The sequence below is a fragment of the Geosmithia morbida genome (assembly GCF_012550715.1).
Source record: "Geosmithia morbida isolate 1262 chromosome Unknown scaffold_13, whole genome shotgun sequence".
NCBI lineage: Eukaryota > Fungi > Ascomycota > Sordariomycetes > Hypocreales > Bionectriaceae > Geosmithia > Geosmithia morbida.
In genome coordinates, this window is record NW_023336200.1 from 172,853 (window position 1) to 194,370 (window position 21,518).

The 21,518-nt window shown below is 50.9% G+C and overlaps 8 protein-coding genes across 8 annotated transcripts; 3 read left to right on the forward strand and 5 right to left on the reverse strand.

Moving 5' to 3' along the window:
• Positions 1 to 1,144: 1,144 nt before the first annotated feature.
• GMORB2_2409 (Zinc carboxypeptidase) lies at positions 1,145 to 2,797 on the forward strand (the record flags this gene model as incomplete). The annotated part of the gene is made up of 1 exon (XM_035464389.1): positions 1,145 to 2,797. One exon carries the CDS (start codon positions 1,145 to 1,147, stop codon positions 2,795 to 2,797), a length of 1,653 nt encoding a protein of 550 aa, XP_035319575.1.
• A 174-nt stretch (positions 2,798 to 2,971) lies between these two features.
• GMORB2_2410 (Methyltransferase domain) lies at positions 2,972 to 3,885 on the reverse strand (the record flags this gene model as incomplete). Its single annotated transcript, XM_035464390.1, has 2 exons — positions 2,972 to 3,147; positions 3,216 to 3,885. The coding sequence occupies 2 exons, from the start codon at positions 3,883 to 3,885 to the stop codon at positions 2,972 to 2,974; spliced, it is 846 nt and encodes a 281-aa protein (XP_035319576.1).
• A 2,168-nt stretch (positions 3,886 to 6,053) lies between these two features.
• On the reverse strand, positions 6,054 to 8,285 carry GMORB2_2411 (uncharacterized protein; the record flags this gene model as incomplete). Its single annotated transcript, XM_035464391.1, has 3 exons — positions 6,054 to 7,534; positions 7,607 to 8,144; positions 8,169 to 8,285. 3 exons carry the CDS (start codon positions 8,283 to 8,285, stop codon positions 6,054 to 6,056), a joined length of 2,136 nt encoding a protein of 711 aa, XP_035319577.1.
• Positions 8,286 to 8,924: 639 nt separating this feature from the next.
• GMORB2_2412 (Serine/threonine protein kinase) lies at positions 8,925 to 9,665 on the reverse strand (the record flags this gene model as incomplete). Its single annotated transcript, XM_035464392.1, has 1 exon — positions 8,925 to 9,665. The coding sequence occupies one exon, from the start codon at positions 9,663 to 9,665 to the stop codon at positions 8,925 to 8,927; it is 741 nt and encodes a 246-aa protein (XP_035319578.1).
• A 918-nt stretch (positions 9,666 to 10,583) lies between these two features.
• GMORB2_2413 (uncharacterized protein) lies at positions 10,584 to 10,937 on the forward strand (the record flags this gene model as incomplete). Its single annotated transcript, XM_035464393.1, has 2 exons — positions 10,584 to 10,719; positions 10,783 to 10,937. 2 exons carry the CDS (start codon positions 10,584 to 10,586, stop codon positions 10,935 to 10,937), a joined length of 291 nt encoding a protein of 96 aa, XP_035319579.1.
• An 879-nt stretch (positions 10,938 to 11,816) lies between these two features.
• On the reverse strand, positions 11,817 to 12,107 carry GMORB2_2414 (uncharacterized protein; the record flags this gene model as incomplete). Its single annotated transcript, XM_035464394.1, has 1 exon — positions 11,817 to 12,107. One exon carries the CDS (start codon positions 12,105 to 12,107, stop codon positions 11,817 to 11,819), a length of 291 nt encoding a protein of 96 aa, XP_035319580.1.
• Positions 12,108 to 15,031: 2,924 nt separating this feature from the next.
• On the forward strand, positions 15,032 to 17,242 carry GMORB2_2415 (GTPase, G3E family; the record flags this gene model as incomplete). Its single annotated transcript, XM_035464395.1, has 7 exons — positions 15,032 to 15,136; positions 15,220 to 15,305; positions 15,377 to 15,673; positions 15,738 to 15,948; positions 16,005 to 16,436; positions 16,581 to 16,971; positions 17,232 to 17,242. 7 exons carry the CDS (start codon positions 15,032 to 15,034, stop codon positions 17,240 to 17,242), a joined length of 1,533 nt encoding a protein of 510 aa, XP_035319581.1.
• Positions 17,243 to 19,116: 1,874 nt separating this feature from the next.
• Positions 19,117 to 20,429, reverse strand: GMORB2_2416 (Delta7-sterol 5-desaturase; the record flags this gene model as incomplete). The annotated part of the gene is made up of 3 exons (XM_035464396.1): positions 19,117 to 19,324; positions 19,390 to 20,052; positions 20,191 to 20,429. 3 exons carry the CDS (start codon positions 20,427 to 20,429, stop codon positions 19,117 to 19,119), a joined length of 1,110 nt encoding a protein of 369 aa, XP_035319582.1.
• Between the last annotated feature and the right edge of the window lie 1,089 nt (positions 20,430 to 21,518).

A 21,518-nucleotide genomic window follows, 5' to 3' on the forward strand; every position in this document is an offset into this window, starting at 1 on the left:
AACCCGTCCGTCTGTGCTGCACACAGCAAGTGCACGCCTGAGAAGCGGCGCTTATTCATGAGTCTCGAAAAAGATATACGTTCCTCGGACGCTGGATGGGGCGGAGTCAAGTCCAATGTAGTAACTCAGCTATGCACCATGCTCTATTACCATCTTGAGCGTTGATTTGAAGAAAGGAGTTCATCTAGGCGCGTTCCTTGCTCTGTGGGTTGAGGTCAGCGTCTTTGTGTCTTCTGTTTATTCGCCAATTCCTCTCCTGTAATCTTCATAATGACATGACAAGAAGAGCGTCTGCGTGTTCAGTCCAGGTATTACCAAGCTGAGATTGGCAATACGCTAGATAAAAGAATGATATCCGTGCGCTACATAATGCACCCGCAACCCGTTTGTCAATCCTGTCTACCCCGACTTCAGGTGACGAGCAGAGAAACGCGCAGAGCTTCTAGAAACAATTCCCCACGAATGGAAACGAAATGCAATACGTAATATCCACAGGACTATCCTGTCAAGCATCAGCTTTCAAACGGGATAGGAAACTTGCTCGGCTCTCCATTCGTCTTTAACCGACTACATATTGTTCCGAGGACGCCGTTGTCCGGTTTGACAGGACTAGTCTCTGATAAGATGGTAAATGGCGCGTAGAGTCACCCGGTCATTTGCATTAATATAAGCTTAATACGGGTGCCGGATAATACTGGGCTTGGGAAGCCGCAATACGGATTCTCGTGAGCCAGCATCGTTATCACGGACTGTTCCGGGCCAACATTCCACTTTCGGATAAATGTGTCTGTTCTGTAGCGAGGCGTATACTCAGAATGTCGAATTGTTTCCCGAAGAGCGTTGGACAAGGATCTTTCACCTAGTCAGTCAAGGTAATATGCTTACCAGTAACCTATTATCTAAATAACCTGTGGGGATTGTGGGGGGGAGTCCACAGATAAACAACCGTCATTCTCCTTCGTCAGTCGGGTATCGTTATCACACACACGTCTTGGCAGGTTGAAGGTTGGGATATGCTACTCAAGAGGACGACGCTTGCGATTCCCATTAATACCTGGGGCTCTCCCCTCTTAGTTAGCCTCAATTGACTCACGGCATCGCCAGATAGGAAGAATCAGAGCTCGAGAATACCAACTAGCCTAGCATGTCTTCACTTACACGTGGTCTACTGCTCCTTCTGGGCAGCTCCGTCCTCGTCGATGCTCGCGGCGAGGACACACTTGGCTACGCCGACAACCAGGCGCCCCTGAACAGGGACTCCCCCCAAGTGGCAGCCAACTTCCCCGAGGTCGTCGAGGGCATCGAGCTCCTCTCCCCCGCCTTTGTGAGCCCCAAGTCTGTCCCCGAGGGCTTTGCCAATGGAACCTCCGGCCCCACCTCCCAGTGGGAGATGGATTACTTCCTGCAAAGCCTCGCTGCGCGCCACGACTGGATGACGTACAACATTCCCGACTTCCAGTCCGAGGAGGGCCGCACCATCCCATATGTCTACCTGAGCTCTACCTCCTCTGGCGACAGTGTTCTCGAGACCAGCGTCAACAAGACATCGTCCCAGAAGCTTCGCATCTGGATGCAGGGTGGTGTCCATGGGAATGAGCCGGCCGGTGATCAGACTCTCCTAGCTCTCTTGGGCAAGATGGATGCCAACGTCACCTGGGCCCAGTCCATTCTCGACAAGGCTGACATCCTCATCCTTCCTCGCTACAACCCCGACGGAGTCGCCTACTTCCAGCGATACCTGGCTACCTCTTTCGACCCCAACCGCGACCACACCAAGATGGCCCGCCAGCAGACGCGTGACATCAAGGGTCTCGTCATGGACTTTGCGCCCCATGTTGGCGTCGACATCCACGAGTACACGGCGTCGCGCGGCTACGGGGCCAGCAAGCAGTGGCTGCCGGCGCAGGACGGTCAGTTCTCGGCTATGAAGAACCTCAACATCCACGCCGACATCAGGGACCTCTCCCACACCCTCTTCACCGACAGTATTGCCGCCGCCATGGAGAGCCACGATCTAAGGTGGAGCCCCTACATTGTCGGAGTGTTGGGAACTGACGACATCGTCCTGACGGAGACGTCTGGTGATGCCAAGGTTGGCGACACGTCCGTCGGCCTCAGCCAGGCCGTCATGTTCCTCTTTGAGACGCGCGGCATCGAGCTGGGTAGCCAGCACTTCGAGCGCCGTGTAGCCACTGGGCTTGTCATGGTCGAGGCTCTCCTCCAGACGGCTGCCGACAACGCCGAGCTCGTCTACGAAACCGTCGAGAATGCCCGCGAGGACTTCATCAACAACGACGACGACATTGTCATCACTGACGCGCCTGTCGAGACGCACATTGACTGGCCCTATATACAGAAGAAGGACGGCAAGGTCGTCGACATCCCCATCACCTTTTACAACACCACCATTGCCAAGGCCAACCTGACGCGCGAGCGTCCCGAGGCTTACATCTTCTCCAAGGCCTGGCACGATGTGGTGGACAGGCTGCGTGCTGCCCGTGTCGAGGTCGATGAGCTCAAGGCCGACTTTGAGGGAGAGGTCGTCGGCCTCAACATCACAAGTGCTATCCCGGATACCGAAGCCTATGAGGGGGGCGTCAGGATGACGGTGACCGCTGAGCCCATCACGCTGACCAAGAAGTTCCCGGTCGGCTCGTATGTCGTCAGCACGAGGCAGAAGAACGCCGCTCATGCCTTCAACGTCCTCGAGCCCGAGAACATTGACTCGTATGCGACCTTTAACATTTTCCCTGTGGGCACTGGTGACGAGTACCAGGTTTACCGCATTTTCAAGTAATTTTTGAGATACAGGCAGAGATAGTCAATTGATTAGATGAACAACTAGAGTTTCTCATTTTATTTCTCTCTATTCATAGCGGCCCATGTTGTCTTCGAACTCGTTGGACCATGGAGCGGAGGCATGTAGATTACCGTAGTATGGGAGAGTTTGAATGTGAACAGTCTCGTACACCTACGATGACTTTGTCAAACTGCCGATTATATGCGGGATCATTTCGAATTCTGTCTCGTCCGAACGTGCTGTCAGATCGACACTGTCCCAGCTACCCGAGTTTAGGATCCAATCACGGGTTGGACGGCAAAGATGACAGGATCCCATGAAGAATTCCCAAAAGAAGTTTGTGAATCCTTATAGACAGAAGAGCATGATGTTAACGAGAGTGGTATAGCGGAACAGTGATGAGGTTGCGACTTACTCTGAATCAAGGGTGCAGCTAGTCCTTTGTCAGATTTGACATGCTCGTATACGTACCACCGGCCTCCATCCTTGAGGTAGTGGTAGAGAAGTTTGATGTTCTTCTCAGGTTCCGGAATGCTACACAAGCACTGGACCGTCATGATACAATCTATGCTCCCCGGTTCAACGGAGGCCTCTCTCTGCAGATTCTCGATGCCGACGGGGAGGACCTCGTACGATCCCTCCAGACCGATCTCTGACACACGTCTCTTCAGGGTGGCTGCCGATATGGGGTTTGGTTCAACGCCGTAGATTTTGCGAAGGCCTCCGAACTTGCTGACGGCGGCTGAGCGGGCCACCTTGGCCAGGACAGACATCCACATGCCGCTCCCCGCGCCAATCTCGAGGACGACACCATGGATGGCCGGCGTAGATGCGACAGCGTCTCCGTCGATGATGCTTCCATCTTTGATTCGGCCTTGGAGGAGCGGTTCAATCCATCTCTCTCCTTCCGACTTGGAGCGGGGTCCCATGAAGGTCCAAAGGTTACCGAACCAGGCGTCGTTGAAGGCTTCCCACGAGAGCAGAGTCGCAAAATCACGGGCCAGAACCAGTTTGAAGATGGTAAGGCTCAGGTAGAATATCGATACGCTCATGAAAACCCATGGCTTCAGAAGTTTACGGACCATGGTTTAGTCGGAGCTGTGCAGTCCCGTCACGCTGGATTGGCGATTGGTGGAGCAGACGACGGCGGTGTAGATGGTAGACAAGAACCGCGCGAGACAAAGGACGATGCAAAGATGACGGCCCCGATGGAACCCTGACCGAGATCAACGGATCGCTCAAGCAGAGATAGAAGATGGAGAAGAAAGGGTCAATCTCCATATCGCAGGTTCATTGACCATAGCTACCCCGCAACTCCATTCTCGAGTAAAGATGGTCGGACCGCAACTGATTTGCTCAACTGGGCAGCTTGAGGTGGGGGCAAGACGGAGACTGGCAATGACATGATCGTCAGGGACTATCACGTATTCCACCACCCATACCATGACGACAATGTCGGTAGAAACCAACGACTTTCGACTTTGATACTTTTCCCTCGTCGACGACGATTGTTCTCCGAGAGATGCTGGATTTCGTCGTGCGAGGTTGGCATCCCCAACCAGGAAGAATCAAGTGCCGAGCGGAGATGTGGAGAGCTGTCAAGTTTCCAAGACCTACATCACTGTTTAACACAGCTTGACCTCGCCCTCCGGGCCATCCCCTCCGGATCATGACGATCAGTCTCCATTACCGGACCCATGATGTCGACAAACACCTCACCTTGAGACTGCTGAAGAGGCATTTCATGAGTGTTGACGTCCGACGCGGATATCGACTTGGCACCGTTTCCTTTCTTGCCCAGAATCCTGAGTCGCTGCTTCTACCTGAGACGGTGATCTTAGGGTGAAGCAGACATACACGAGATGTAGGCAAGTGGTTCTGGTTTCAGCCCCCAATGATTGACAAAAGATATGATCGCCCTACAATATCCTTTTGTATCCGTACTTTTAGCTCCTGACTCACTTCCTTGCTTATCTCTATTATCCTTCTTCGGGGTTTCCATGTGTTGCCCTCCTTTAGGTTCTTGTCTTCTGATCTCTTCCTGGATGGGTCCTTGACACCGGCTCGCATACAATCGTCAGCCGGCATGTGCAGCCACTATGCAGCTGGTCGAATCATAGTAAATCATGTCTTCTCGCACACGGACAAGTAACCGGCTCGGCCATGTTACGGGTGAAGCGTACTAATATATGAGATAGACATCCCCGCACTCGGGGAAAAGAAGTACTCCCATATACTAGAGCAACGGATTCCCAAGATATTGCCCCGGCAACGTTAGTAGATTCGCCAAGAGGCGGCTGCAGTTGCGGAATCACACCACTATGTCACATATCTACCTTCTTTATGACAGTTAGCTAGAGGGCTGAAAATCAGGCTCGCCATATGGACTATAAGATGCGATCGTGTCTGGTGAGTCGGAAGGTGATTCACTCGCTATAATGAAAGACACGAGCTAGATTCCGTTATTATATCTAGTTAGCAGTCGCCTCCTGGCTTCTCAGAAGACTGTCTAGGGCTGCGTCTATCTCTCCAGCGGTGGGATATAACACTTCTTTCCGGCAATCTATTAACAATGTTGCCAATATCTATAATATCGAGGCAAGGAAATTGTTCTTGGCGTATTATTCTTCCACCTCTTCATCTCGTAAGTCTACAGATGATCTTGCCCACGCTAGCATTTCGTGAATGGCTGATTCGAGTGCGAAGACTTCTGTCTTTACAACGGGTCCTTCATCAAGATCCCGTCCTCGAGGCAGTGCCTAACGGGCTTCCTCAAATACTGTCGGGACAAACCCGTCTCCTTTGACGACTGAACCGTCAAAGGCCCCAACCTCAACTCGAAGGCCGTCAAATACAAACAGGTTCCGGCACCTCAGATCTGAGTGCTGTACCCTGCATGGATGGTGCAAGTATGATAGAGTCTTGACCTGATTCGAACCAAAACATAACCTGCTTACAAGCAACTACAAGGCTACCAAGATTAGCAAGTACAACGCCATCACAGAGGAAGTCATCCTTCGTATCAGTCCTCCAGAGTTACTTTTAGCGTGCCGATATCTAGGCGAGGTGGGTGAGGTTGCTGCCAGATCAAGTACAGCCGAGGTTAAGCAGCAATGAGAACTCGCTGCCATCAGGAAGCCACTCGATTGATGGATGCATCAAGACGAGATTTACTGTACCTTTCCTCTAGTGCCCTCGTTCGGAATCTTCCACAGCTGCCTGGACCCGAAGGTCGCCGGCGACTTCGTGATCGTCAGTCTGAGAGCTTTGACACGGATTCCACTGCAGATTGCAACTCTGTCTCGAAAGTCTCCTTTCCCTGCTTCTTCGTCGCCTTGGGCTTCCTCTTTCTGACTCGGCCATTCGGGCTGATGAGGCCGAGAGGTTGGCGACCGCAAAACTCTGCTCGCTCCCAATCCATGATCATGACCTGACCACTGTCTGCATTGTACAGAATGTTGCGAGGCTTCGCATCATGAAGGACGCCCAGCCTGTGTAGTTCAGTGAAGGCTGTGGTGACCGCACCGACGATATTCGACTTGTTGAACTGGTCGGTGCAATTATATACAACTCGGCCAGCCCAGCCAAGAAACATAAAGTGCTCATACACACCGCCATCGTAGTAGTGTGGCAGAATCAGATCGATCATGCCGAGGCATACCGGGACATGCTGCCCCTGGATGGCCCGGGCCCGACTATACATATCATGCTCGTGCCGCAACCGGCCAAGGTCAAAAGTCTCCACGCCTCTGGCAACGAGCGTATAGCCATGGGAAGAAAGTCGCACCTTGAAGAGCGCCCCAACCGACCCTGGGAGGTAGAGGGGTCTGCAATCCGCCTCCCGCCCACGGTCCTGGGCAAGCTGAGTGCGAAGGAGACTAAGGAACTTGGATGACTCGATATGTCGGTGTCCGTGATCCTCGAAATTCGGGCAGCTCTTGTCCGTCTGCCCGCCGTTCGCCAAGCCCAACAAACATCGTTGCGTGCAGAACGGCCGATCCTGTATTCTCTGCCGCGTCGATTGGTCCTTCTGCTGGTTTTCTAACCCGGGTTGTCCTCGTTTCCCGGCTGAGCTAACCGCGGTACGGGTGTTCCCCTTGTCTTTAGACTGTGCCGGCCGATTTGGAGTGGGAGAGGGCGGAGCTTCTCCCCCACCGTCATCGCTGTTTCCTTGACTACCAGCACTCTTGTCTGGTGGCTGGCAACGAGAACGGGTCCGGATCGGAGAGCGCTTGAAACCTCGCCAACGCTGGGGTTGGTAAGGAGAAGCAGGACGCTTCTTGCCTTTGCGCACCGTCTCAGGAATATTCTTCAGCACATCTTCGTATTCCACAGCCCAGGTATCGAGACCTGCGGTCGCATCAATCCTTGTCAAAGGAGGGGGTTCTGCGCGGAGGGCCCGCAGGATGAAGGCGAAGACCTGCGCAACAGCTGTGCGGTGGAGCCTGTTCTCGTCGTCATCCTGAACGTCTTGGTTCGGCACACATATGGAAAAATAGACAGTGGTGGGATCGTCTGGGATGTGAAGGAAGACGAAGGCCTCCCATGTGCACACGTATCCGTACTGAATGCCCTTTCCAACCATATAGGAGAAGAGCTGGGTGATGACAGCGGCGACGAGCGACCTCGATGCAAACAAGAAGCCCTCGCTGTATTTGCTGATTACGTCTCGGTCTGGCTGGATCTCGCATTCTAAGCCTGTGACAATCTCGTCGACGCTCAGCTTATGGGGCGCTTTTTACTCGATTGCGAGAGCAGGGATATTTTGGCCATCAGAAGTTCTGTATATGCAGAACTGGTCTGCACGGTCGCCTTTCCCCTTCGCTGTTCGACGAGGCTTGGGAAGCGTCGATCCCGAGGCCGATACCGTGGCCGCAGCACGGCGCCCACTTATGGATATGTCCTCCATGGCTACAGAGGTGAGGTCACTGGTCCTCCCGAGATTCGTATGGCTCTCTAATGTCACGATGCCCTCGAGACCGAGATTGGTTCGTAGTAGCGGATCCTTGGATGCCTCGTAAACCAACTTATGAACGGAATTCTCGACGACATCACGCTCAAAGTTCCGAAGCCCGTCCTCGCTGTTGATGAGCTTGAGCACAGAGCGAACGTACTCCAATTGATGATGAGACGGAAAGGCAGACTGGGAAGTGAGCAGTTGGCCCGTGGATAGTTTGTCCCAAATGTCCTCTTGTTCCGTTGCAAAGTCATCCCATGGAATGATTCGGCGAGGATAAATCCGGCCGGTAGGGTTCGTGGTTACACCTTGAGTGGTTAGGGTGCAATCAGTCACCACTTGGATGGCGCGGTTAAGCTCGTGGCAAGCCTCGAGATAGCGTTCGAGCTACAGTGCCTGTGATTCTCTCACAAGTTTCTCTGCCCCCTCGCGCTGTTGCTGCTCTTCCAAAGCACGGGCCTCAGCTACTTCGCGTCGGCGTTGCTCTTCGCGAAGTTGCTGTCGTAGTTTTTGGAGTTCGTTCTCCATGGTTGCCGTTGAACAACCAGGGAGTGTACAAAATGTGTGACTAGAGAAGCCTCGAAACCAAAGATCATGGATTGTCGTAATATGGGACTAGCACTATGTGGAGAAGTGACGCAGATCTGATAGCACCGGCTCGCACACCATCATGTCAGACTCTGCGGCGGAATAATATCGGTAAAACAGTAGGTCGGAATTGACGGATCGGCGGAAGATTTATCCCTATATTATATCAGTCAATTGATAGAATAATAGCACGAAATAACAGTTATTTTACCTTCTTTATACTTAATTTATATATATATATAAGGGAAATAGCAACTATAGAAGTGACCTTTTCTATACGGATAGCGCTGCTCGGCGCCGAAATAACCTATTCCGGAGGATTACCCATCTGCTTGTTCCAACACATCACTGTGTCACGTGTCGGATTTACTCCGGAAGGAGCTCAGTCATCCCACCACTCAAAAGTCTCGCCAGAGGCTAAACCTCGGGGGTAGATCGCAACGCATGCACTCTGTGCCTCAACAAAACGAAATTACCCAAACCAGTTTGATTTGTTAACAAACAACCCGACACCACTATACGGAATGCGACGAGAGTCTGCAGGACATGCATGATTGATTTTAGCTGCCCAGAGAATTGTCAATACTCACAGGCAAGTTCCCTGATTAAGCGGGCCACCTTGGCTGCAGACTCAATCTGGCCATGCCAGCAACGGTGGATGATATCCCCACACAAGATGCCCTCAAGACTTGGGAAGTCGAGGGCTTGAAACCGGTCGGTAACCTCCAGACTGGCCATGTCCCCAAAAGGGGAGCCCCCGGTCATGATGAAATAAATCGTCGAGCCAAGGGCGAATATGTCACTTTCTGGCACCGGATATTCGCAGTCGTGGGCTGGAGATGTATATCTCGCTCCAGCAAGGACTTGAGTGCTCGACCCCCCGATTGAGGAACCGCTAAAGTCGCAGATCTTAAGATTGAGGTCTGCATCTAGCAAGAAGTTCCGCGGCCCAATGTCGCAGTGGACAATGTCTGAGGCATGTAGCAGGTGGACGCCCTCGGCTGCTTGTTCTATCCATTTCAGTCGCTGGTCGAGTGGAATTCCTCCGTCAGCCCTGATGTAGTCCCGAACGGTTCCGTTTGGCATGAACTCGAGCTCCAGGACGTATTCCTTGGGGTCCCAGGAGATCTTGTTGACCAGGCATGCATGCGGCCCCAACAGGTCGTAGATCCGCGACTCGATAGCAAGTTCGCGCCGACGCTCGTGGATGCAATCCTGAGTGGGCCATGGTCTCTTGATGATATTGCCGCTCGGCAGTTTCTCTACGAAGGATGTTGACCCAACGGCAATGAGAGCTCCTAGTTGACCTGTTGTAGCCATGTCTGCTATCCTAGGGTTGAAGGCGTGGATCCAGGCATGAAAAATGATTCTACTCGTCTGAGCCCAGGTAAGAAGTGTTTCTGATGTTATCGTCGATGTTGCTGTTGTTGGTTGCTGCATCTGTATGTATTCTGGTTCTGGCTCTAGCTGTTCCATATATCACTCCAGCCTCAACAAGTAAACACATGTAAACAAACGTAGATATTATCCCTTAGAGCTTACTGTCGGTGTCGAGGGTTAAAGGGGTTATCATCTTGGCCATTGCGAGTGTTGCTCACACATCAGCATTCCAACTCTGAAACAATTCAACGTCATACTTTACCCTTCACTCAAGAGATTCCGTAAGCCTTCGGAACAGATTTTCAGTTTATTCATACGATACCCCTGCTTTTCTAGTCAGGTGAAAGGGATCAAGAAGGCAGCTACTATGCGGGATCTTGATCGTCTAGGGACTAAGCGTCATAATGATTTACCTTGATACAATCATCGACATATAGTTTCTAATGCGAACACCTCTACCCCGTGGGACACAGACGATATACGAAAGCCTATGAGCTAGCTTTACTGGAATGCGTGCATATGTTTTTTTTTTTCGAACTGACGTTTCCTGCCACAAATCTGTCATGAGTGATCGGGGTCTCATGAGTATAAGAGAGCAGACATCCTTCCCCAACCCCAGCTCCTTTCTCTTCAGCATCAATCTCACCTCAAATCACCAGATATTTCCTTCGTGTCCCTTTCACTGAGCTGGCTTCAGTTGTTCATTGATTTTTTATTTTATTTTTTGACTTTTTATTGACGAATTTCTCTTCTTTTTTATGCTTCTCATCTCTCTGCCTTGTTGAAATCGCACATCACATTCCCGTTGACAGTTTGTATCCGTTTTCACTCCATCCTTTCCAAGTCAACACGCCCAGCATGAAGTTTCTCACCGCTCTTACCGTCCTCTCCGGGGTTGCTTCTGCCGCCGTCATCTCTCCTCCTTACCCTTACCCCAAGAATGGGACAACGGTCATCAATATGAAGCGTGCTCACGCAACGGACGCCACCCTCGGTATGCGCAAATCCTTGTTTAGTTTGTCCATGAGACGTTCATATACTCACAGGGTACAAACAGGGTCTCTACTGAAGGCCGCTGCCAAAGCCTCGGAAATGGTTGGCCTGCAGGCTCCCGAGACGAAGGAGGAGGTCAACAAGCTCAGCGAGGCTATCTCCCAGTTTGAAAAGGCCGTTGGCAACATCACTGTCCCTGATAACATGACGTCCAACTAGGGTTAGGGTTGACGGGAACTGCTGGGGCTAGCGCCTCTACCGCGATATACTTTCAGAGAGCTGTGCTTTCGAGTATGCAAGGTCGGTAGTTGGATATCCTACCTCGTTTGTTTCCTGGAAACAAAACCATGCATTTCTATAGCGATGGAGCATGGAAAAACACTTGAAGTGGATACATAGCAGCCATGTCTGGTACATTGGTGTGTTAGGATGAATCCGATGCCCGAATATCCATTCCCAATCTCCCACCAAGACCATTTGAACTTGCTTCCACCAAATCCTGCGTAGCTATCCTTCTCCATTTGCCAGAACGAGTCAAGGGCTTACAGCACGACAAGATAGCCTCGAATAGAAGATGGCATCTTCGTGGGATGACATTTCCTCGTCAACTGTCATCGACTCCCTCTTCTCAGAATGTAACCCACTCCACCCACACATTGGGGTTAAGAACACGCCATTCTTCGATAACGCAGGCTTGAAACTCGACCTCCTACGAGCCACGTCACCGGATACACTCCCCTTCAGCGTTCGTGTGGTATGCGAATGAGCAGGCAGTTTTCTTCTTGCCGCACCGCAACACCATTAGACGGGCCACGGCTGAAGTACATGTTAGGCAATGGGAACGTGGGTTGCCACAAACATTTTATAGAACAACGACATGTCGTCTTTGGCTACTTATCATTATTGATATCATCGTCTCTTGAGCGGGACATGTTGAACTGTGTCTCCGTGAGCAGTAAAAACGCCAGGCCTACCTACCATTATGCATGTTACCATCCATACTTTCCCAGGGCACTTGTGCTTCATCTCTGACGCCATCCCCGCCAGCAACTCCCCTCCCATTGTCGTGTCATAGCCAGCCAGTATGTAACCAGAGCCCTAGGCCTTGTTAGGCCTGACACCGCAGTGTCGACAAATGTTGCTCCAGTTGTACGTTTTCTTGTCCCTGCACATCTCCGAGTAACAATACCAGATGGATCCGTGCGGTGTATCGTATGGGTCTGGAGCTGGCGCGTTGGGATCCCTAGCAGGAGGCGTCCTGCCAGACCACTTGTTTCCGTCGAGGTTGGAACCAAAGCCGGCGCCGGACCCGGACCCGGAACCCGAATCTGAGGTGCTCATGTACAAGACTAGCTCGCGGCCGGAAGACCCGTCTTGGTTCAGGTGCATGATGACGGATGTGTGCTGGCAGTTTCAACGTTGAAATAAATGTCCGCACTTTGCTTGTCTTTTTTTTTTTTGAATTTCTCCTGGCACAGTCATCTATTATAGCAGGTGTCTTGTGATTCTGCTTTGGCTGTCTGCCTAGACTTGAGCCTTCGTTTGATACCGAGAGAAAAGGAGGACAACAGGCAAGAGTAGGACGAGCGGCATTCTTATACCAGAAAGCCGACGCCCATACACTGACCTTTTCCTTGCCACAACGATATTTCGGTTACACGTTTGACCAGCACCATCTACGCGAAGTCGGTGTATCAATACCGGGCATGACTGCCGTGGGCCTGCCCTGTTCTCTGAGAGTACCGTACCGTACACTAATTCTCATGTCTACTGGGTATTGCACAGAACCGTTGTTCTGTGATGCACTATAGTCGGGGAATAAGAAGAAATGAATTCTAGATTGAGGCCTCTAGAACTCCGACTTCCCGCTAACAATCATCGTACGATAGCAGTCGTAGAGAATTGCACTAGAGCTTTGTGGATGAACAAGAGAGATAGAAATGATTCTGTAAAACAAAAGGCCCGATCACGCCAACTCGAATAATCGCTTCTCGAGACTTTGACGAGGAGTGAGTGACACAGCAGCCAGAGTCGCAGCACAGGCTAACCCTCATGTAACGGGAATGCAACATGATACGAAGACGATAGACACGCGCCTATGACGTAGCCATTATGCTCAATGGCAATGAAACGCACGACATCAGACAGACACTTTGAAACGGTCACTTTGTACCTCAATCCCTGATATCGTCATGTCACGACGCACGTCCTACCTTTAATGTCGGGGCGTTCGTGTGATAGCAAGTCGCGCAGCCCCCGCTTGTGTTTGTGTTTGGACCGCGAGGTTTGGTCACGGGTAGCCGCGGGGCCACTGCCATGGTCAGAATATGCATGCGAATCAGGGCCATGGATGACATCTGCTAGACGACCTATTCTCTCGAACGGGTGATACGCGGGATGACGCTTCTTCAAACTACATTTACGCCGTGATCTTCTCCCTTGTAGTCTGGCCTATGAGGTACGTCACAACCTGACCGTTCACTTCTATATCCACCTCCATGCATAAAACCATGGGGAGCCAACCAGGACGATTCAATTCCAGCCAAAGGCCCCTCATTACACGCTTAATCCAGGGGTCAGATACAGAGGCGCTCAGAGGGGTTGAGCGGCGTGGGATGGTGAACCACGGAGATACGGCAATGACCGAATGGAATTACGTCGTACCGTCGAGTGCGATTGTTTGAGGTTTCCGTGATTTATCAACCATAAGCTCGGTTTACCACGTAAGATGATAAGATGTCATGTTGCACTGTGTCCTCAAGGTGATGCGATCGGTGCTTGGGCCGTCTCGGAGTAGCCCTGAAAGGCTGAACCATAGGAATATGGATGGTCCATCACTAGTAACCAAGATATATATTCAATCGTCTTACGGTAAAGGTTACCATCGTTGAAAATATGATGAATAGATAGCAGCATCAGTTCCCTTGAGACAAACTATATACAAGCATATGGATATCGGCCATTAGTTGTTGAAAGATTCTACCTGAATAGATAACTAACTTCTTCCACTTCTAACAATCATATCATCAATACATGTTGAAGCAAATGCCAGTTGCATCGCACGGCAACAGACCGCAAGTATGAGTTGTTTGCGAAGAAGGAGAAAAGAGCATTGTTTGGATGTTCCGAGGATCTGAATCTAGGTATCCTTTCTTGAAACTGCGAGGAGGCTAAAGACTTGGTTCCATCAATGCAGACTGAGAGTCTAGACGCACTCTTTCTCGATACGAAGCTCACTATCACAGCATTGTCTACTCTTGGGTCAGCTTCCTCTAAACAGGGTAATACTATGAGGGACCTAGAGACAGGCCATTCTTTATAGCAAAGTCGACCCCATCGGAAGATTCTAAAGGATTGTCCTCTGTCAAGGGACTTTTGTTGTGTTGACATCCTATATACGGATTGAGAAAAGGCATATTTGCCAGTTGCCATCATGATCAAACCCTGAGTAGTAATGCCTAAGCAGACATCTATCTAGAAGAGCGACCTTGCTGCCATAGAGAGAAAAAAGGTCGAGATTGGAGTAGAGAAGCGATACAAACAGCTGAGAAGACCAAAGCCTCTGTATATCTAAATATCAATACATTCCAATTGGAATTTTGAGCCCCTGATTCTATTTTGTTACTACTTGTGCGTGTGTTCTTCGTGCGCCCGCAAACAGAAACCCGAGGACTTCTATTCCTGATCAGTCACTTCTTCGCGTGTGCCCGACTCGTCCAACAACAGCATGTAGCAGTCGGCATGATGATCGGATCCGCCTTACACTGTGCCAGACGGTCAATGTGAGGTTGCATGTAGGACCCGTAGTTATGGACAGGTCTCTCCGTCCTCTGTTTTCTCTGCAAGAGACCATAACAGCGATACTGGACAGATGGTGACATTCTTCTCACCCAGGCGCCTAGACGACGCACTGTCTGTATCTTGTATTATTTCCCTTTCAAGACAATTATATCACAGTCTCCGCTAAAACCTCATGCAAATGCCCAATCGTGTCTCCCCCGATTGGCGATTTTGTCATCCCGGGGCCAGATGGATCCCGGAGTTGAACACCTTGATGGCCCCGGTCAACTACCCTGATGGGCAGGCCACGGCGAGTAACTGATGGGAAGGCGAGGGTCATGTAATACCAGATATGTCTATTGAATGAAGAAATATATGTGCTCGTAACCCTGGGCGTATGAGCCCTATAGGAATAAATATGCCACCTTTCTGGTCTGACGGTGTGTAGGATTCCTGTTTCTTTCCATTCACCACCATTCTTCTATCCTGTTCTCTTTGTCGTCTCCAAGTGTGGTATCACATTTGGAAAAAACATGGCAAAGGCTACGATGGTTCGAAAAGCTCCTCCTCCCAAGGATCAGAGGAAGAGAAAGATCTCCAAGGGTCCTCTTCCTGTCACTCTCTTGTCTGGGTTCCTTGTCAGTCAACCATACATATTCTTGTGCCAGACCCTCCCTTGAGGAATACAGCTAACCGTATATCTAATACTTCCATATTGCAGGGATCTGGAAAGACAACACTTCTTCAGCATGTCCTGACCAGGGATCATGGTCTTCGTATTGCCGTTGTTGTCAACGACATTGGCGCGTACGTCCAGACCGATGTCCTCAGAACATGTACCAACCCCCGTTTCAACTCAAACTGACAAAAGTCCGCAGTGTCAACGTCGATGCATCCCTCATAAGAAAGACTCACAAAGTCACCAAGACGAATGAAAAGGTCATTTCCATGCAGAACGGTTGCATTTGCTGTACTCTACGCGGCGATCTGGTCGAGGAGCTTCTCAACATCTCCAAGGTTCAAAAGTTTGACTACATAATGATCGAGAGCAGTGGAATCAGTGAGCCAGAGCAGGTTGCAGAGACGTTCGATGCCCGTCTCGCAGAGCAGATGAGCATACAGGCAAATATGACTGGAGACCTCGATGACGGTCTCGTCGAGGCATTGGAGCAGATGTGAGTTCTTCCCCATCAAATACGCCAGGCATTGACTGAGCACCAGCCACTGATCAGTTCATAGTCAGAAAGCCGGTGGCCTGGACAAATTTGCCAAGCTGGACACGGCAGTCACAGTCATCGATGCCTTTACCATGTTGCACGACTTCGAGACGGCCGATCTCCTCTCGTCGAGGAGAAACGATGTCACGGAGGAAGACGAGAGGACCGTGTCGGATCTCATGGTTGACCAGATTGAATTCGCCAACGTCATAGTCCTTAACAAGGTGGACATGGTCAGTCTAAGCTTTTCCTATTCTCAAGCAAGACACGGGGCTGATTTCGTCGATAGGTCGACCTAGAGAAAAAGGCCCAACTCCGCGATGTTCTCATAAGCTTGAACCCGGGAGCCAAAATCATCGAAGCCGTCCGCGGCAAGATCGATGTCAAGGAGATTGTCAACACGAAGAGGTTCAACATCGACGAGGCCAAGTTGGGGTCTGGCTGGCTCCAGGATCTCCATGCCATGACGGCGCGGGAGATGGCCGATGGCCGCAAAGTCATCACGCCTAAGCCTGAGACGGAAGAGTACAATGTGCGCAACTTTGTCTACCGCCGTCATCGTCCCTTCCACCCTGAGAGACTGTGGAAGCTTCTCCGTGACACGTTCATCCTCCAGCTCCAGCACGAGGAGGAGGACGACGACGATGATGGGGACGAAGAAGACGCAAACGGCCAGGATGACATCCAGGACAATAAGGCCACCCCCAAGGAAGATGTAGCCGTGACCAGCTCAGATGATGAGGAAATGGGCATGGTAGACCACGACACAGGGTCCAAGGCCTCATCCGTTACGGATGAGACTCACAGCTCCCGTGCTGACTCTCATTCATCCGTGACTAGTGCTCCCTCCCTCGGTGAAGACAAGGAGGAAGATGAATACGAGGTGCCTGACAACGACATCATCCTGGCCAACAAGAAGGCGCACCCCATCTTCAAGAACCTCCTTCGATCCAAGGGAGGATTCTGGCTGGCGACACGTCCCAACCAGCGCGGCGAATGGTCCCAAGCCGGAGCCATGCTCACCATGGTAGGCGACCTTCCCTTCTTCTGCACCATGGATCCCAAGGAGTACGAGAGTGAGGACGGCGACGTCAATAAGCTCGTGCAGCACGACATAGACATGGGTGGTGAGTGGGGCGATCGCCGTCAGGAACTCGTCTTTATCGGCGTGAGCCTCGAGAGGGAGAAGCTGGCCGAGCTTCTGGACGGGTGTCTTCTCAATGACGAGGAGTGGGAGTCTTGGCAGCGTGTTATGCGTGATGATAAAAAGGCCAGCCTGGATGACAAGATTGACGAGCTGTGCAACCTGTTTGATGATGGGTTTCCTGATTGGCCGGAGGAAGAGGATGATCATGACCACGATAATGATGATGATGATGACGACGACGACGGACACCATCACAACCACTCTCACGGGCGTAGGATCAGGGTGCCCAATGTCGTTCTGGAAGAGGTTGACTAGGTATCTTGGCTTGACTATATAACATGACTTGCCAGAGCTACTTGCTGAGTATAGTAATAAGATGAACATTGCCAATGTCCACATATCTCATGGCGAAAGGGAGAAAGGGGTCCTTGTCCAAGGTCAAGTGTGAAGTGCAAGACTCTTCAACGCAGCTCTCACCCGGTCAGCCTCGATAAACTCCCACTGCACCGCTGCCGCAGATTGATAATCCTCGCCCTCCTCCCACGCTCGTACCATCTTCTTGGCCTGCCACAAGGCCAAATGCTTGTTATGTCTGTGAGATTTTGTAATGACAGCCGACTCAAGAGACTGAGACAGTTCACCTGCCCACTCATCATGCGGTCTCCATCGCGCGTTGCTCCCACCGGCCGAGAGAATGGAAAACGGCGAGGGAGCCGAGTCGGTGTCGGGGTTTATTGACAGACGTAGTGTGAGTCACAGTTGGCCCGGGCGGGCGATATACTCCGCTCTGGCTGTGATGTCGACGCACTCAGCCGTACACATGCTCAAGTGCTGGTGGAGAGCCATGTTGCCTTTTCACGGTCAGTCAAGACTTGATCATTTTCCCAGAGCCGGGAAGTGAGAACGTACTGCAGTATGTGCCTATCATCAAGTCGGCATCACTCTGCACATCGACTGTCGGTTTAGGTACCTCCGTATCGGACCGCCATACTTGTCTCCGGGGCTGTCGCCTGTCCGCACGCATGAAGCAGCTCAGAACATCCTAGGAGCTCAGGCGTTTCGAGCGCGCCTGGGTGCGGATAGTGTCGTGTCTTCCTGATCCATGCTCGTGGTTGATGTAGGTTTGGTAGGGTGTGGTGGTGACTTGAAAGGGCATGGACGTTTGCGTGATGTGATCTGGGGTTTCGGCCGTATCGAATCCTTGGATGTGCTCATGGCTAGCTGGGGTGATGTTGCTCGCAGCCTTGTGAAGATGTTGATAGAAGAATCCGAGTGCAGTGGTTGCGTGAAAGTGATATGGCAAAGGGAAAATGAAATTCACGGATCAGAAGACTGTTGGCTAGACTACCGGACAGCTGCAACACAGCTGCCATGCACGTCGGAAGACCGTCAGACGATCATCAGGCCAAACACGTATATATATATCTCTAGTCGCAGATATGAGCGGCGTTACGCAGTCGCCTCCCCGTGGAATTGCATCAGTCATGTCTGGCGGTTAGTACATTGCTTGAAACCCAATGAATGTCCTCCCAGGTACCCGTGTCCGTGTTGTTCGTGAGGTTCATATGCCTACCTTGGCCAAACTAGAGAGCGCCAGATTCTCCCCTGCCACTTCCGACGGCTAGTGAGCGCATTCTCGTCCCAAGGCCGTAGTTGTCTGCCCGGATCTATGCACTATCAGATACTCAAGATTGCATTAGTGAACAATATGACTTTGAAGGATCCGGAGTGCCTTACCCAGTTCTAGTGACAGTCTCCGGCGAAGAATATAGTATTCCTTAATCTCCCGTTCCTGCGAATACGCTTCAGCGTCCTATGTCTACACGATACATACATATCAATCGGCTGCTAGGATGTTGTACACTATCAATAGGAAGCATCATCCCCTCCGCATCAAAAAGATGGACTGAGTCAGAATCACAGAGTGGGGGGGGGGGGGGGGGGGTGTAATGAAGTCCTGTCACAATTGCTCATCTTAGTTGTGCAAGTTGCAAGTCATTTGACTGGGAAAACATCATCGACAAGGTGGGAGCGTGTATCAAGCTGATTGGATAATGGTATTCATAGACGAGATCTCTGCAGAGTATTCTATTGATATTATTATTAGCGTATAAGATGTAATACCTCCCAACCCCGACCCCAACCCCAACCGTCCGCCTCCTTTTATCCCTAGATTGAAAACAAAATGCGACATCGCCCGTCATTATTATATCGTTTTTTTTTTAAAAAAAAAATGTGGTCGCAGTGGTTGCGCTCAGTTGTTCTTCTTAGCGGCAACTCCAACGCTGTATGTTCGGTCGTCGTTGCCCTCGACAGTCTTTTGAATCTTCTCCATCTCCTTGACACCAGACTGCCATGTCTCCTGGCTCATCTTGGTCGCCTTGTCAAACCACTCGGGGTTGGGCTTGCGGTAGCTTCCGCCGAGGCGGTCCCACAGGGTGAGGAACTGGCCGTAGTTGTAGCTTGGATGAGGTTAGCATCTGGGTAATATTGTGCGACTGTTCACAGCGGGAGTGGTCATGCTTACTTAAAGTACAGGTGATGGGCCGAGTGGCAGGCAGAGCCGTTGATGATGGGGTTGTCGGTGATGTACTCGCCGTCGTGGATGATGATGGTCCAGAAGTTGACAAAGATGAAGGCGCCAACAAAGACCAGCTTGTGCATGGGGAAGAAAACAGGATAGACGTGGTAAGGAACCGACTGTGCGAAGCCGTCGAGAGGGTGGAAGGCGTAGCTGGCATAGGGCGTAGGCATGATCCACTTGTGATGAGGCTTGTGAAGACGCTTGTAGATCAGAGGGTGGTGAAGACCGCGGTGAATCCAGTAGATGCAGAAGTCGGTGAAGAAGATGAAGAGCACGGGCTGAATGCGGTCGTACCAGATGCCGGGGCCCTCCTCGGAGCTGTCGTAAAGCCGTGTGTAGCCGCGCACCTCGGTCAGGAACAGGAGCGCCGTGGGGATGGCCATGCCGGGCATCGCAGTGACGGCTTGGTGTATCTCGAGCCACATCTGATCCTTGAGGTATTTGGGGTGCTTGAGGGTGGCCTTGTCGAAGACCAAGTGATACGATAGGGTTGCGAGGAGGAAGTAGTTGAGGAGGCCAAAGAACCTGGAATGGCGAGTTAGTTTTTTCCTTCTTCTTTTTCCGTTCATCTCTCTTTCGAGAGTCGTTTTGTTGTGTCGCTTGTTGCTTGGTCGCGTCTCGTCCTTCCCTCGTCCCTCCCCCGCCTAGAGGTTCCCTTGAGGTTCTACTACCCCTCGTCGTCTCTCGACTTCCGGTCGCGTCTTTCTGACAGGGACTAAACCGCCGGCGCGTCGCAAGACTTACCATGTAATGAAGAAGAGAGTGATGCCCTGACGGACAGCGTAATCTCTCGGCCAGGCACTCTGGTATGCGTATTCTGACGGCTCGAGGTATAACATGTGAGTAGCAGGATGGTACTCCCAGGTCGAAACAGCAGCTGGTGCGGTTCCGTTGATGCCAGCAACGGCATTGTTGAGAGGCAGCAACCAAGCATAGAACTTGTCGGCGACAAAAGTGTCGACCACCTCGAGACCGATATCCATGGTGAGGGACAGGTGCAGGAACGAGAGAATGGAAAGTATGGAAGAACGAGAATAAAGGTCGGATATTAAAAATGAAAATAAAAGTAATAAAACAACAATTGTAGAACAGACAAGAAAGACGTGAGAATGGAGGGAGGGAAATCGATGGTTTTGAGGGAAGGGGAAGAGAGTGGGAAAAGTGGAAATTAATTTGACAACGTCAAGATTGATAAAAAAAAAACGTTCCTTCCTTTGCAGTGGGGAAAAAAGACAGAGATAAAATAACATTAGATATTACAGATGAAGAAAAGTGAAAAAGAAAAAAAAAGTATTAAATAAGGGCAGGCAGGGACATCCTCGGTGGTCCCTCCTTCCCTATGGGAGTCTGAAAGTGCATAACTCAGACAGGGGAGAAGGAGCGAGAAAGGGGGAAGGTACGACAGGATCGGTTGTTCCCGCCATCGTATGATTTTTTTTTTCTTAGATCAATTTTCTTTACCTGTACTCGTACTCGTATCTTGTCATAAACTAGTACCGTTTGCCCAGATGTTATAATTCGGTGGTTGTGCCACTCTGTGTTTGTAATTAGCAGGACTTTGCCTGATTAGGGAATCTAAAGAAGGGGAAAAGGGCATTCGGCTCTCCGATATTCCGGGAAAGCGCGTTGCGCGTGCGACAGTGAAGCGTCAACCATCACACGTAGACTACGTCATGTGTGAATTCTCCGTCTAATATCGGATTTAGCGCCTTCGGATCAGATACAGCCGGATGATCCCTGCCTAAAAAAGGTCGACTCTTACTCCGTAAGGAATTATGCAGGTGCAGAACTTCAGAACACGCTGCTATACGAATACGAAGGAAATTGGAATCATCGACACTCGCTTAATTCCCGGGCTTTTACCTCCTATCACAAAAAAATAATACTCCGCTAATAAGAGACCCTGAATACTTGAGACTTGGAGACTGACGAGTACTAATATTATATTATGTACTCGTACTCCGTACCTGTTTTACTCTTTATTATGGTGCAGATTAACCAGTCTCAATAAATTCTCGTACGACCTTGATCTTGAAATTCGCTACCCACATTTTGCCGACCATCGGAGTCGG